Source organism: Sinohyriopsis cumingii, chromosome 9, assembly GCF_028554795.1.
Source record: "Sinohyriopsis cumingii isolate HCF-2022 chromosome 9, ASM2855479v2, whole genome shotgun sequence".
Lineage (NCBI taxonomy): Eukaryota > Metazoa > Mollusca > Bivalvia > Unionida > Unionidae > Sinohyriopsis > Sinohyriopsis cumingii.
Genome location: NC_142969.1, coordinates 7,381,119 through 7,394,782, shown reverse-complemented (window position 1 = coordinate 7,394,782; position 13,664 = coordinate 7,381,119). Strand labels below are relative to the sequence as shown.

Sequence of the window (13,664 nt, the reverse complement as noted above, 5' to 3'; positions counted from 1 at the left end):
TCTCAAATGTCATACTATACCGTAATTACACGTTACTGCTTTTTATATGTTAATGTAATATGAACATTATCCCCATGTAATTGGTCAAAATTTATGCCCACATTCTGAGAAATTCCGAATGACAAAATCTCGTACAACGGAAGTCCACCATGTTCCAGAATAGTTTGGAAAAATGAAATTTGTTGTGTTTCCTATAAATGTTGTAGGTCTTCTTCCAGTTTCTAAACAATGTTTGAATGAATATACCCACTGGTCGTCCTCTGTACTCTCCTCCAGATGCAGAATTTGCCCTAAAATGTGCAAAATTTGAAGGCTATACGGGTACCATTCGGTGGAAGGCAATATGGGTACCTTTGGGTGGAAGGCAATACGGGTACCCATGGGTGGAAGGCAATACGGATACCTTTGGGTGGAAAGCAATACGGGTACCCTTGGGTGGAAGGCAATAAAAGTAACCTTGGGTGGAAGGCAATACGGGTACCCTTGGGTGGAAGTAATCTTGCGAGCTACATAAATTAACGTTATGCAAATTGCTGATAGATAAGATATCGTGTCTTATAAATGTCTACTATATGTGGTATAATGAGAAACAGTTTTTGTTCGTGATGAGTGATTTTGATTCATATATGAAATTAATTATGGTACTGTAAAGTGTAATTGCAGGAGTTTCAAATAAATACTCGTAATTCACCCGATATTTTATTTCTTAAACTATGTAATAGTAAATTATATAGTGTCATTGGTTTTCACGTCATTATAAAATACGACATGCTGTATGTAGAGATTTATTGGAAAAAAACCGTGAGCTCCAGGGCGAAATGTAAATTTGAAGTTATCCAGCAGATTTCCATAACGAGCACTTAGTGATCTTTATTCTTACAAACTCAATTAGAAACCGAGCATGTGTTTACAAATCATCTTTAAAATTTGACAGGAACAAAACAGTTGAACATAACCATATTGTTAAAAGTCTGATGCATGAATAAAATAAACGCCACACAATCACATCCTAAACAGCAAATGAAAGAAGCAATGTTATGACACAAATGTGTCGCAAACTAACTCATATGTAATTTTAATATGCGGTAAACTCACCGGTTTGAACTTCGCATAGATGTTGATAGCTCCTTGTGCAATTCACTATAAACATTTCATATCCTTTGTCCTTTTTAATTATCAAACAACCACTGTCACCTCCTTTGATATCAGTTGATAATAGAGAAACTATAAATAAATATATATATATATATATATATATATATATATATATACAGAATACACCAAAGGGGAAAGACAAGAGTTGTCTTTATAGACCGATTACATCTGAATACAGCTTTATCTCTCAAGCTTGGTTTATGACAAATGTATGTAATATGTACCGAAAAGCATTTATATTTGTATTATTTTAATTATTTGTATTTCACATGTACATGCAGTATTATTATTAGCAGCAGTAAGATACCAATATACATGCATTTAGTTTAACTAGTTTGCAGAAAGGAAAAATAAAAAAATATAATAAACTGAGCTCCATTCCACACAATGCTACTCTGTCTTAAGATGATATTTGACTTGTCAATTATAATAGGTGTTATGGCTTCCAATGTAGAAATAATAGTGTGCATATGCCAGTGCCTATGTCTTCATGTAATATAATGACTCTTGAAACCATCAAGTCAAGAAAACAACAACTCTGTACATGCTCTCGTTTATACATCACTCTCTCTATTTCGCACGCAAAAATTAAAAACTTTTATCTAATTATCAGTCGAAACGGTTCCTACAGAAAATTATTATTTAACAGCGTATCTGTAACTTTGACACAAGACTGAATTTTGGTTATGGCAGTTTGTATAGATTTTGTTGCATTTGGATTTCAAATAGAAGAGTATTTTGCTTTCATTTTAATTTCTTTTTGACATGCATATTCATGCATGTGGTGTACATGAAATTTCGAAAATGGCATCACACACTCAAGACAAGTATCTTATTTGTTTTAGTTGTTTAGACATAGCCCGCGTGGTATATTGCTCTACCTGCATGTAGTTTTCGCATTACAAATATAAATCCTTCCTCAAGTGTGGATATCAATCCGCAATTATATGCAATTTGATAACATGTACTAATTATTCTGCAGCCAAACCGTAACTTTATATTCTTACTCGTTATCTGGTTTGCTCTTTGAGATGATTTTGATATCAATTTTATTTAAAACATGGAAAAATCACATTCTGATTCAGTATGATTTTTGTATTTATATTTAATTTATGAGTAATACTTGCCGGCGCAGTCGCGTGACGTCGACGTATCTGCAGACCCACTGTACGCATAAGTAAACCGATCGAGAGTATACGATAAAGACGGTTCTATGAGGACATAGAAGACAGAAAGACAATGTAGGAATTTGATTTGATCATGGGTTTTTTTGTGTATTATATTGATTATCATAGGAAATGTGGAAGCCTAGCTCTGGGCGCTTCGATTAATTTACTTGTTATATTTAGCAAGTTGTTAATATTGTGAACCAATTTGCAACGGGCGTATTTATTCTATTTTAATTTATTAATTTTTAGTATACACTCTGTAAAATATTCGTTCAGGTTGGTGTAAAAGTTAAAATTAGTATTATTGTTATTATTATTATTATCATTATTACATACAAATCTTTTCCATAATTCTATTTTATCTTTAAGAATTTAGTAGTTTCGTTTAACACTGTGCCGCATAAGAGTTACCTGACACATGGCCTAGAGAAAGAATATGTACGTATTTATTTTTGCATGAAATATATACCTACGTCAGAATTATCTGCAAACAAGAAGGTAAATTCCAGGACAAGATATTTATTTGTAATTCTACTTAAATTTCAATGAGACTAATATTAGTCTAAGTGTAACATAAATGACAGTAACTTTACATGGTACAGTGCAGAGAGCAATTGTAGCAGTTATACACGGACGATTATTTGATTTCTGCTACTAGATCCATACATATTGTTGATATGAATAGTATCTGCAACATTCTTGCACTTATCAAACGTTTGTTATGCACCTTGGTATGAGTTGTCTGCTCGCGACTTAACGTCAAACTGTCTCGAATCATCAAAGAGGAATTGGTACGCAGCTACATGCCTAACTTACAATTCTCTCGAACATTTTCGAGTAAAAGGTGTAATAATGGTATCCAGTCCGTACGGCGCACTTTAATGCGTCCGTTTCGAGTGGACGCGCATGAATGCGTTCGTATGGGCATATGTGCGTAAAATAACGAACCTTGTCCTACTCGTGTATATGTTAAGATAAAGAGCTGAACATTTGGATGGTTTGTAGGCACACGTGACAATCGGTTTGAATTTTGGATCAATTTTCTGGTTGCAAAGCTGAAGTTGTTGACTGGCTGAGACTCAAATGGATATATGATTTTGGGTAGTCTCTGCAGACGTTTAGCTGTATAGCAATTTACATCTAGTATTATGAAATAGAAACATTTGGCTGTTATCCTATTCTAATTATTCACATCATACAGAGATATCTATGTTTATGTATATATATATATATATATATATATATATATATATATATATATATATATATATATATAATTTATTTGTTTAAACGTATATATAAATATAATTATTTTTTTGTTTCATCAGGATGACAGTAGTAAATGGGGGCACCCTAGCGACAATGGGAATTAGCATTACAAGACCCCTTGGGCAACTCTAGCGACAATGGAAAATTAACATGGAGAAAAATCGTGGGACAATCTGGCGACAAGGGAAATTAACATGGAGAAAAATCGTGGGTCACTCTAGCGACAAGGGAAATTTAACATGGAACTATAGTGTGGGTCTGTCTAGCGACAAGGGGAAATTAACATGGGAATAGAGTTTGGGTCTGTCTAGGGACAAGGGGAATTGAACATATGGAAATTGAACATGGTGGGTCTGTATAGCGTCAAGGGGAATTGAACATGGTGGGATTGTCTAGCGACAATGATGGTAGAGGGTCAAACACAACAGAGACAGAAACATACATACACTAGTACAAGCGTGAGATTTATATATAAAGCATTACCAAGACCTGAAATCTTGCTGGGGTGTTAAAAAATTTGCATAATTGTAATGATGCTATAAATAGCTATAATCAAGGAAATGCTCAACGACAAAATGGATGTGACTAAAAGTAACGCTAAAATGACGAAATTGTCCCAGAATTTAAAGGAAAATAAACATATCCCCGAAAATTAAGTTACAATGGTTTAGACTAAAATGGATAAAATTTGTAACTACTTACAATATCAACTTCTGTGACGATCGTGAATAAATACCTATGTATCTATAATCAGCTGAAATTCCTATGAAATCCCACTATCTATTTATAGCTCCAACTTGTGGGTTTTTCCTTTGGAAAATCCCACTATCTTTTTATAGCCTCAGCTTGAGTGACGTTCCTGTTTATGAATTCTAGTATATATGTATAGCTACAAAATGTGGAAATCCCCAAGTCGATATTTATAGTCTCAAAATTTCCAGCGTCAGTGACGTCACTGTACTGAACACTAGGGGATAAATGTCAACAGTGTTGCAAGTGGCTGACCTGAATACACGCTACTGCAGGTAGGTAGGTAGAGTGTATCTGATAGGGATAAAGTGAGTTTTTATAGGGACAAACAGAGACCAATACACACACACACAAACACACACACACACACACACACACACACAACGTACGCGCGCAGACATATGCACACACACACACACACACACACACACACACAGAGAGAGGGAAGTGGAAAAAACAAACCCCAAATATACTATCAATACAGAAGGGAGATAACACAAACCCCAAATAAACTATCAACACAAACGTACGCGAACGCATACAAACCCCAAACATACTATTCACACAACGTCGCTCACGCATACAAACCCCAAATATGCTATCCACACTCGGGAGGAAGAAGAAAAAACAACCAAATATACGATCTACACAACGTACGCGAACACACACACACACACACACACACACACACACACACACATAGGGAAGAGTCAAAAACAAACCCCAAATATACTATCAACACAGAAGGGAGATAATACAAACCCCAAATACACTATCCACACAAAAGTACGCGAACGCATACAAACCCCAAATATACTATCAACACAGAAGGGAGATAATACAAACCCCAAATAAACTATCCACACAAACGTACGCGAACGCATACAAACCCCAAATATACTATCAACACAGAAGGGAGATAATACAAACCCCAAAAAAACTATCCACACAAACGTACGCGAACGCATACAAACCCCAAATATGCTATCCACACTCGGGAGGAAGAAGAAAAAAACAACCAAATATACGATCTACACAACGTACGCGAACAAACACACACACACATACACACACACAGAGGGAAGAGTCAAAAACAAACCCCAAATATACTATCAACACAGAAGGGAGATAATATAAACCCCAAATAAACTATCAACACAAACGTACGCGAACGCATACAAACCCCAAATATATTATTCACACAACGTCGCTAACGCATACAAACCCCAAATATGCTATCCACACTCGGGAGGAAGAAGAAAAAACAACCAAATATACGATCTACACAACGTACGCGAACACACACACACACACACACACACACACTCACACACAGAGGGAAGAGGAAAAAACAAACCCCAAATATACTATCAACACAGAAGGGAGATAATACAAACCCCAAATAAACTATCCACACAAACGTACGCGAACGCATACAAACCCCAAATATACTATCAACACAGAAGGGAGATAATACAAACCCCAAATAAACTATCCACACAAATGTACGCGAATGCATACAAACCCCAAATATGCTATCCACACTCGGGAGGAAGAAGAAAAAAAACAACCAAATATACGATCTACACAACGTACGCGAACAAACACACACACACACACATACACACACACACAGAGGGAAGAGTCAAAAACAAACCCCAAATATACTATCAACACAGAAGGGAGATAATACAAACCCCAAATAAACTATCCACACAAACGTACGCGAACGCATACAAACCCCAAATATACTATTCACACAACGTCGCTAACGCATACAAACCCCAAATATGCTATCCACACTCGGGAGGAAGAAGAAAAAAAACAACCAAATATACGATCTACACAACGTACGCGAACAAACACACACACACACATACACACACACAGAGGGAAGAGGCAAAAACAAACCCCAAATATACTATCAACACAGAAGGGAGATAATATAAACCCCAAATAAACTATCAACACAAACGTACGCGAACGCATACAAACCCCAAATATATTATTCACACAACGTCGCTAACGCATACAAACCCCAAATATGCTATCCACACTGGGGAGGAAGAAGAAAAAACAACCAAATATACGATCTACACAACGTACGCGAACACACACACACACACACACACACACACACTCACACACAGAGGGAAGAGGAAAAAACAAACCCCAAATATACTATCAACACAGAAGGGAGATAATACAAACCCCAAATAAACTATCCACACAAACGTACGCGAACGCATACAAACCCCAAATATACTATCAACACAGAAGGGAGATAATACAAACCCCAAATAAACTATCCACACAAACGTACGCGAACGCATACAAACCGCAAACATGCTATCAACACAGAGTGAAGAAGAAAAAGTTTTTTGAAAGCACCTAAGCCCTCACCTGCAATGACCAACTCTGCCAAACACCTACACCCCACCCCCACTCCCAACACTACAAAACCCATTTAACCCGTTATTTTATGGCATCAGTGTGTGATTTAGGAAACATCAAGACACAAAATGATGGATGAATAGACTTACTATTGTTTACCGACTTGCATGCCTAAAGAGCGTGCGTGAAGGAAAACATCCTTCCATTTCAATTCTAACTAAAACATGATCCAGAGGGATAGAGAGAGGTGAAAGAGCACAATTTCATAAAATGTGAGTAAAAACAAAACACGCCATCCTTATTATACAATGTCAAGACCAAGAGACACTTACGTTTTCTTTCTGGTCTATTCTCTTTTAGAAGGTAGTATGAAATTTCACATCAGGGCCAACGCATCGGCTCACATTGTCAATTTTTCCATTTCCATGTCTTTACTGGCACAAGTTCTTCATCATCATCATTTTCTTCTTCTTCTGAATCCCTCTTCTCTGTTTCGTCTTGTTTTTGTTTCTTCTCTTTTCTCGTAGGGCACTCTGAATTCCAGTGTCCTTTCTCCTGACAACGATATTAGGTATCTTGACTTTTGTCTCTCTTTCTTAGACGAAGCAGGTATTCTGGAGACAAATACCCATTTACCTTTGCAGATATAGCAAACTTCATTAGCACTTACACACTTTCGTATGACTCTCATCAAATCAACGATCAAAAGAGTAAGTTTTGTTGCCACTTTCGCATGTGAATTATGCTTTCGTATGACTTTTAGCAAATATTTGACCAGCAGGTCGATCTGTGCTGACTCTTCCATCTTCTTGATCGTTTGAGAGCGGAATGAATACTCTGACGCTAAGACACTCTCCTTATATACAGGGACCTGCTGCGTATGAAACCTAGTCAAATGTAATTTTGCAATAAGATGAAACGATTTCATTGAGGAAGTAAAAAGCAATGATGTACCGTATCGCCTCACACAAAACCTGAAGTGTTAGTTCAAATCCGTGTCAACGATTTCGAAGACGACATAACTGAGCTTTAATCAATGCTCTCCAATTATGCCACAAAACCAGGAGTCCTGATTCACGCCAAAAGAAATTTCGTTCGGTCTATAAAAAATAGTATCATATCTGAGAAACGCAAAAAGTAACTTCCAGAAAACTGAGAAAGACGGCTTACACCTACAACGTAAATGTATGAGTTCAAGTAGTGCGTAAAACTTAGTCAAATTAAATTTTTATAGTCAAGACGAAACGATCTCTTTTCGAACAAGAAAGCAGACACCAAGCGACAATGGCGATCCGTGTCACACAACACTTTTCAAAATGTATATTATCAGAGGTTTGTTCTAGCGATCTGCACGGTTAAATTAAATGTTGATGTATTTTGCAATAAGACGGACACAATTTCCATGGGATCGCCCATGGTACGAATGTTCGTGCATTAGTTTAATTTTTAAAAATATTTTTTTATATAAATCGCCTATAGGATAGACCCAGTAAAGCATGGCCATTCTCGTCACTGTCTGAATAGCTACTCAAGTCAATTCGAAGCGAACGCGGTAAGAAAATAAGTATAGCCAATGAAATGGCCTACAATGGGTGATGCATTGTTTTCTTCTAGGACTGTGTGGCATAATAATCCCTATGTTCTTGCGTTGTTACCATTACAGTGCAGACAGACTGAAATGTGAACTTACAAGCCCTCTTTGTGTGTGTTGTACCATTTCCTCTTACCACATCAAAATACTGAGCGTCACAGTATTGGTTCGCGTTTTCAAACTGACCATTTTTTTTATATCTCACTTAAACATTTCGACATAAACACTCACACTCACATCGGTAGAGTCAGAACAGACGTGTTACAGTATTGAGGGGCATGTTATCTTTTCGTTTTCAAACTAATAAATTTGGGGCTTGTATGAAGTAAAGAACCGAAAGTACAGTGAAACTCAAGGATGATGACCCAATCTGTCTGTCTATTGATGCGTGTATTTACTTAAGAAGAAATATGACCTCTAAAACACAAAGAGATACGGCAAGCATGCTTAGATCAAACACAACGATGTTTTCCTTCACGCCCGTGTAATTTAGAGTTTCAATCGTCTTTGAAGACAAACTTGGTCTCCTTTTGTAGGGCTTGAAATAATAAAAGAAACTGAAAAATCTTAAGCACTTTGCTATAGATAATTTCATCAACAGACTAAACAACATAAATACCGTTACAACAATAGAAAGCCTTAAATCTTCTATCAAAAAGAAATGCATGAAAAAAATTAAAGATTAACGATAACTAACCAAAGAAACCGAATTTAACAAAGGCAATGACATGTGAAGAAATGCCTCTCACTTTGGAAAGGTAGGCGAATGTACTCTGTCATGCACCATCAACTTGAAAAAAATTATAAACAGAGAGAAACCTGAATTCAAAATTCAGTTGTTTCTTTTTCTTTAAAATTGCTTCGTTTCTTTTTTCTTTTTTTTTTGAACAAATCTAAGCACTAATATAGAGTGGAAAAGGGAAAATGCACATACAAGCTTTGATATTTCTGAAAAAATGAGGGGATATTCCTAACGTTCATAACCACCTATATATGCTTGGACTTGTCTGTGACTTATCCACAAAACAAGATGTACATATTTCTGGTCAAGCTGCAAGTGTGTGCGTGTTTTTGAAAATGGTAAAAATGGGATATACAATTTTCTCGTGACACTTATAAAGTGAAGAGTCTGTGCAAGTGTCAAAAGCCAAAGTCATATAAGTTTTGTATTTTGTACGGCTTGTAAAGATTTCCACTTTAGAAAATGTGAAGTATCACAAGTTATTATCACAAACAGAAGTGGAACATAGGGGCTTGCAAGAAAGAAAATAACCCAGACAGTTGGTGTCATCAAGAGTGCTAGAGACGGTACCCGAACTTGCTTGCTTGCTTACTTGAATTAAAGTGATTTTCGCTCTAATGGAGCATGTATCACTGGTTTAATAACGCACCGCGTGATTTTTAATTACTCCTGGGGAAGGAAAGAGAGCCTCATCCCCCCAGGCTTTTATGTACTCACAGACTACTTTTAAATTTAGCCAATCAGGTGTAGGACTAACTAGTCCTTAACAACCTGACTGAAAGGCTTTAAACATGAGTGGGAATTGTCTCACCACACACTCATTTTTCTGTCCGAGCGTGGTAAAGGAGTTAAAAGGTGCTCAGCAAGACAGCCATGGATGTTAAGTACTCACCAAAACGCTAGCCCGTACTTATTTCAAATCAAGTCGTGTCACCAAAAAAAGACGACGTGTACGACATCAAAGGCATTGTCAAACGCAGAATGTCTCAGTGCTAACTGGCTAGGTCTGCATTTCTTGCTCCCGCTGCTGTTGCGTATATTTCTTCCCTCCACACCGAGTTCTGGGCCTAATTCTTTAAATTACAGAAATATGTACATCTTGTTTTGTGGATAAGTCACAGACAAGTCCAAGCATATATAGGTGGTTATGAACGTTAGGAATATCCCCTCATTTTTTCAGAAATATCAAAGCTTGTATGTGCATTTTCCCTTTTCCACTCTATATTAGTGCTTAGATTTGTTCCAAAAAAAAAGAAAAAAGAAACGAAACAATTAAACAATTTTGAAGAAAAAGAAACAACTGAATTTTGAAATCAGGTTTCTCTCTGTTTATAATTTTTTTCAAGTTGATGGTGCATGACAGAGTACATTCGCCTACCTTTCCAAAGTGAGAGGCATTTCTTCACATGTCATTGCCTTTGTTAAATTCGGTTTCATTGGTTAGTTATCGTTAATCTTTAATTTTTTTCATGCATTTCTTTTTGATAGAAGATTTAAGGCTTTCTATTGTTGTAACGGTATTTATGTTGTTTAGTCTGTTGATGAAATTATCTATAGCAAAGTGCTTAAGATTTTTCAGTTTCTTTTATTATTTCAAGCCCTACAAAAGGAGACCAAGTTTGTCTTCAAAGACGATTGAAACTCTGAATTACACGGGCGTGAAGGAAAACATCGTTGTGTTTGATCTAAGCATGCTTGACGTATCTTTTTGTGTTTTAGAGGTCATATTTCTTCTTAAGTAAATACACGCATCAATAGACAGACAGATTGGGTCATCATCCTTGAGTTTCACTGTACTTTCGGTTCTTTACTTCATACAAGCCCCAAATTTATTAGTTTGAAAACGAAAAGATAACATGCCCCTCAATACTGTAACACGTCTGTTCTGACTCTACCGATGTGAGTGTGAGTGTTTATGTCGAAATGTTTAAGTGAGATATAAAAAAAAATGGTCAGTTTGAAAACGCGAACCAATACTGTGACGCTCAGTATTTTGATGTGGTAAGAGGAAATGGTACAACACACACAAAGAGGGCTTGTAAGTTCACATTTCAGTCTGTCTGCACTGTAATGGTAACAACGCAAGAACATAGGGATTATTATGCCACACAGTCCTAGAAGAAAACAATGCATCACCCGTTGTAAGCCATTTCATTGGCTATACTTATTTTCTTACCGCGTTCGCTTCGAATTGACTTGAGTAGCTATTCAGACAGTGACGAGAATGGCCATGCTTTACTGGGTCTATCCTATAGGCGATTTATATAAAAAAATATTTTTAAAAATTAAAACTAATGCACGAACATTCGTACCATGGGCGATCCCATGGAAATTGTGTCCGTCTTATTGCAAAATACATCAATATTTAATTTAACCGTGCAGATCGCTAGAACAAACCTCTGATAATATACATTTTGAAAAGTGTTGTGTGACACGGATCGCCATTGTCGCTTGGTGTCTGCTTTCTTGTTCGAAAAGAGATCGTTTCGTCTTGACTATAAAAATTTAATTTGACTAAGTTTTACGCACTACTTGAACTCATACATTTACGTTGTAGGTGTAAGCCGTCTTTCTCAGTTTTCTGGAAGTTACTTTTTGCGTTTCTCAGATATGATACTATTTTTTATAGACCGAACGAAATTTCTTTTGGCGTGAATCAGGACTCCTGGTTTTGTGGCATAATTGGAGAGCATTGATTAAAGCTCAGTTATGTCGTCTTCGAAATCGTTGACACGGATTTGAACTAACACTTCAGGTTTTGTGTGAGGCGATACGGTACATCATTGCTTTTTACTTCCTCAATGAAATCGTTTCATCTTATTGCAAAATTACATTTGACTAGGTTTCATACGCAGCAGGTCCCTGTATATAAGGAGAGTGTCTTAGCGTCAGAGTATTCATTCCGCTCTCAAACGATCAAGAAGATGGAAGAGTCAGCACAGATCGACCTGCTGGTCAAATATTTGCTAAAAGTCATACGAAAGCATAATTCACATGCGAAAGTGGCAACAAAACTTACTCTTTTGATCGTTGATTTGATGAGAGTCATACGAAAGTGTGTAAGTGCTAATGAAGTTTGCTATATCTGCAAAGGTAAATGGGTATTTGTCTCCAGAATACCTGCTTCGTCTAAGAAAGAGAGACAAAAGTCAAGATACCTAATATCGTTGTCAGGAGAAAGGACATTGGAATTCAGAGTGCCCTACGAGAAAAGAGAAGAAACAAAAACAAGACGAAACAGAGAAGAGGGATTCAGAAGAAGAAGAAATTGAAGATGATGAAGAACTTGTGCCAGTAAAGACATGGAAATGGAAAAATTGACAATGTGAGCCGATGCGTTGGCCCTGATGTGAAATTTCATACTACCTTCTAAAAGAGAATAGACCAGAAAGAAAACGTAAGTGTCTCTTGGTCTTGACATTGTATAATAAGCATGGCGTGTTTTGTTTTTACTCACACTTTATGAAATTGTGCTCTTTCACCTCTCTCTATCCCTCTGGATCATGTTTTAGTTAGAATTGAAATGGAAGGATGTTTTCCTTCACGCACGCTCTTTAGGCATGCAAGTCGGTAAACAATAGTAAGTCTATTCATCCATCATTTTGTGTCTTGATGTTTCCTAAATTACACACTGATGCCATAAAATAACGGGTTAAATGGGTTTTGTAGTGTTGGGAGTGGGGGTGGGGTGTAGGTGTTTGGCAGAGTTGGTCATTGCAGGTGAGGGCTTAGGTGCTTTCAAAAAACTTTCTCTTCTTCACTCTGTGTTGATAGTATATTTGGGGTTTGTATGCGTTCGCGTACGTTTGTGTGGATAGTTTATTTGGGGTTTGTATTATCTCCCTTCTGTGTTGATAGTATATTTGGGGTTTGTTTTTGCCTCTTCCCTCTGTGTGTGTGTATGTGTGTGTGTGTGTTTGTTCGCGTACGTTGTGTAGATCGTATATTTGGTTGTTTTTTTTTCTTCTTCCTCCCGAGTGTGGATAGCATATTTGGGGTTTGTATGCGTTAGCGACGTTGTGTGAATAGTATATTTGGGGTTTGTATGCGTTCGCGTACGTTTGTGTGGATAGTTTATTTGGGGTTTGTATTATCTCCCTTCTGTGTTGATAGTATATTTGGGGTTTGTTTTTGACTCTTCCCTCTGTGTGTGTATGTGTGTGTGTGTGTTTGTTCGAGTACGTTGTGTAGATCGTATATTTGGTTGTTTTTTTCTTCTTCCTCGCGAGTGTGGATAGCATATTTGGGGTTTGTATGCGTTCGTGTACGTTTGTGTGGATAGTTTATTTGGGGTTTGTATTATCTCCCTTCTGTGTTGATAGTATATTTGGGGTTTGTTTTTCTCCTCTTCCCTCTGTGTGTGTGTGTGTGTGTGTGTGTGTGTGTGTGTGTGTCTGTTTCCCGTACGTTGTGTAGATCGTATATTTGGTTGTTTTTTCTTCTTCCTCCCGAGTGTGGATAGCATATTTGGGGTTTGTATGTGTTAGCGACGTTGTGTGAATAGTATAATTGGGGTTTGTATGCGTTCGCGTACGTTTGTGTTGATAGTTTATTTGGGGTTTGTATTATCTCCCTTCTGTGTTGATAGTATATT

General features: G+C 36.9%; 1 protein-coding gene across 7 annotated transcripts in view; it reads right to left on the bottom strand.

Moving 5' to 3' along the window:
* The window catches only part of LOC149791228 (uncharacterized), a 44,947-nt gene that overhangs the window by 17,947 nt on the left and 13,336 nt on the right, over positions 1–13,664 (bottom strand). For 4 of the 7 annotated variants that reach the window (XM_089969702.1, XM_089969701.1, XM_089969703.1 and 1 more), the window contains exons 5-6: positions 1,096–1,224; positions 102–290 (exon numbers count right to left, since the gene is read on the bottom strand). In XM_089969702.1, the coding sequence (XP_089825828.1) occupies positions 102–290; positions 1,096–1,224 (318 nt within the window). The remainder of the gene's footprint in view (positions 1–101; positions 291–1,095; positions 1,225–13,664) is intronic. The other 3 variants (XM_089969707.1, XM_089969708.1, XM_089969706.1) reach the window with 2 other exon arrangements.